Genomic DNA, 1,159 nt, shown 5'->3' with positions numbered 1-1,159 from the left:
CACGTACCCGTTTGCATGCAAGACAAGAATAAATGGTGCGACTGAATCGATGCAAGCCCTGAAACAAACCGCGGAAAGAAAAGAAAATTGTGTGTGTTTATGGGGGGGGGGGGTGAGCAGTGGCTGTAACCACAAAAGTGCAGCAGGGCAACCACAAAACGCACGCACACACGCACACAGAAACACACGCACACGCACACAACAAACAAACACACACACACGCACCGAAACACACGCACCGAAACACACGCACACAGAAACACACGCACACAACAAACACACACGCATACCTGAGAAAGGTTGACGGCGCCATGCTTCTGGGCCAGTGGCGTGAATTCCACCCACACAGTGTCTTCAAAGCCACTGGCTCGTGCAGCCAGCCTGTTCTTGTCGCAGCACAACCTGCTGCTCGAGAGGCTTCGCGACAGAACAGCAGCACTGCACCACTGCGATGCCCGTGCCTGCTGCAGCAGCCGCCGGCCCACAGCACCAACAACAGCACCACAACTGCCAGTCATCATCGTCTGCTTGAATTGTTATGCGTTAATTTAGCATCAAATCATACCATCTTCCCGCCGCCCAAATTTCAAATAATTTACGACACACCCCTCTGTCGACACATGGTCATCACACACGCACGCACGTCAACAACACACACCGCAGCGATGTTCGCAGTGGCAGCAGCAGCATCTTGTGAGCGCCGCCCCAGTGGCGATGCGCAAGCGACAAAGGTGATGGCACACGTACTCATTTTCTTGTCGATCACACATTTTTGCATGTCCAGTTGTAGGTATTCCATGTGCTCCCAGGCGTCGACACACGCACACACACACATGCACGCACACACACACACGCACGCACAGACGCACACACACACACGCACACACACAGACGCGCGCGCACACACACACACACACACACACACACGCACGCACGCACACACGCATAGACACACACACACACACACACACACACACACACACACACACACACACACACACACACACACACACGCACACACACACACACGCACGCACGCACGCACGCACGCACGCATCGACACACACACACACATGTGCCTTGACGCTGCATCAGCGCCAACTGCATACAACCCACAGAGCATCGACACCTGCCATCTGATGTGTCATTCGCGCCTCAC

General features: G+C 54.7%; 1 protein-coding gene across 1 annotated transcript in view; it reads right to left on the bottom strand.

Moving 5' to 3' along the window:
* Positions 1-521, bottom strand: part of PTSG_08842 (uncharacterized protein) — a gene marked incomplete at both ends in the record, with an annotated part of 2,366 nt that extends 1,845 nt beyond the window's left edge. Inside the window, one exon of the mRNA XM_004990172.1 lies at positions 291-521. Coding sequence (XP_004990229.1) covers positions 291-521 — 231 coding nt within the window. The remainder of the gene's footprint in view (positions 1-290) is intronic.
* Positions 522-1,159: the final 638 nt, after the last annotated feature.

The sequence above is a fragment of the Salpingoeca rosetta genome (genome assembly GCF_000188695.1).
Source record: "Salpingoeca rosetta unplaced genomic scaffold supercont1.25, whole genome shotgun sequence".
NCBI lineage: Eukaryota > Choanoflagellata > Craspedida > Salpingoecidae > Salpingoeca > Salpingoeca rosetta.
Note: the sequence above shows the minus strand (reverse complement) of the source record. Positions and strands in the feature narration are given on the sequence as shown.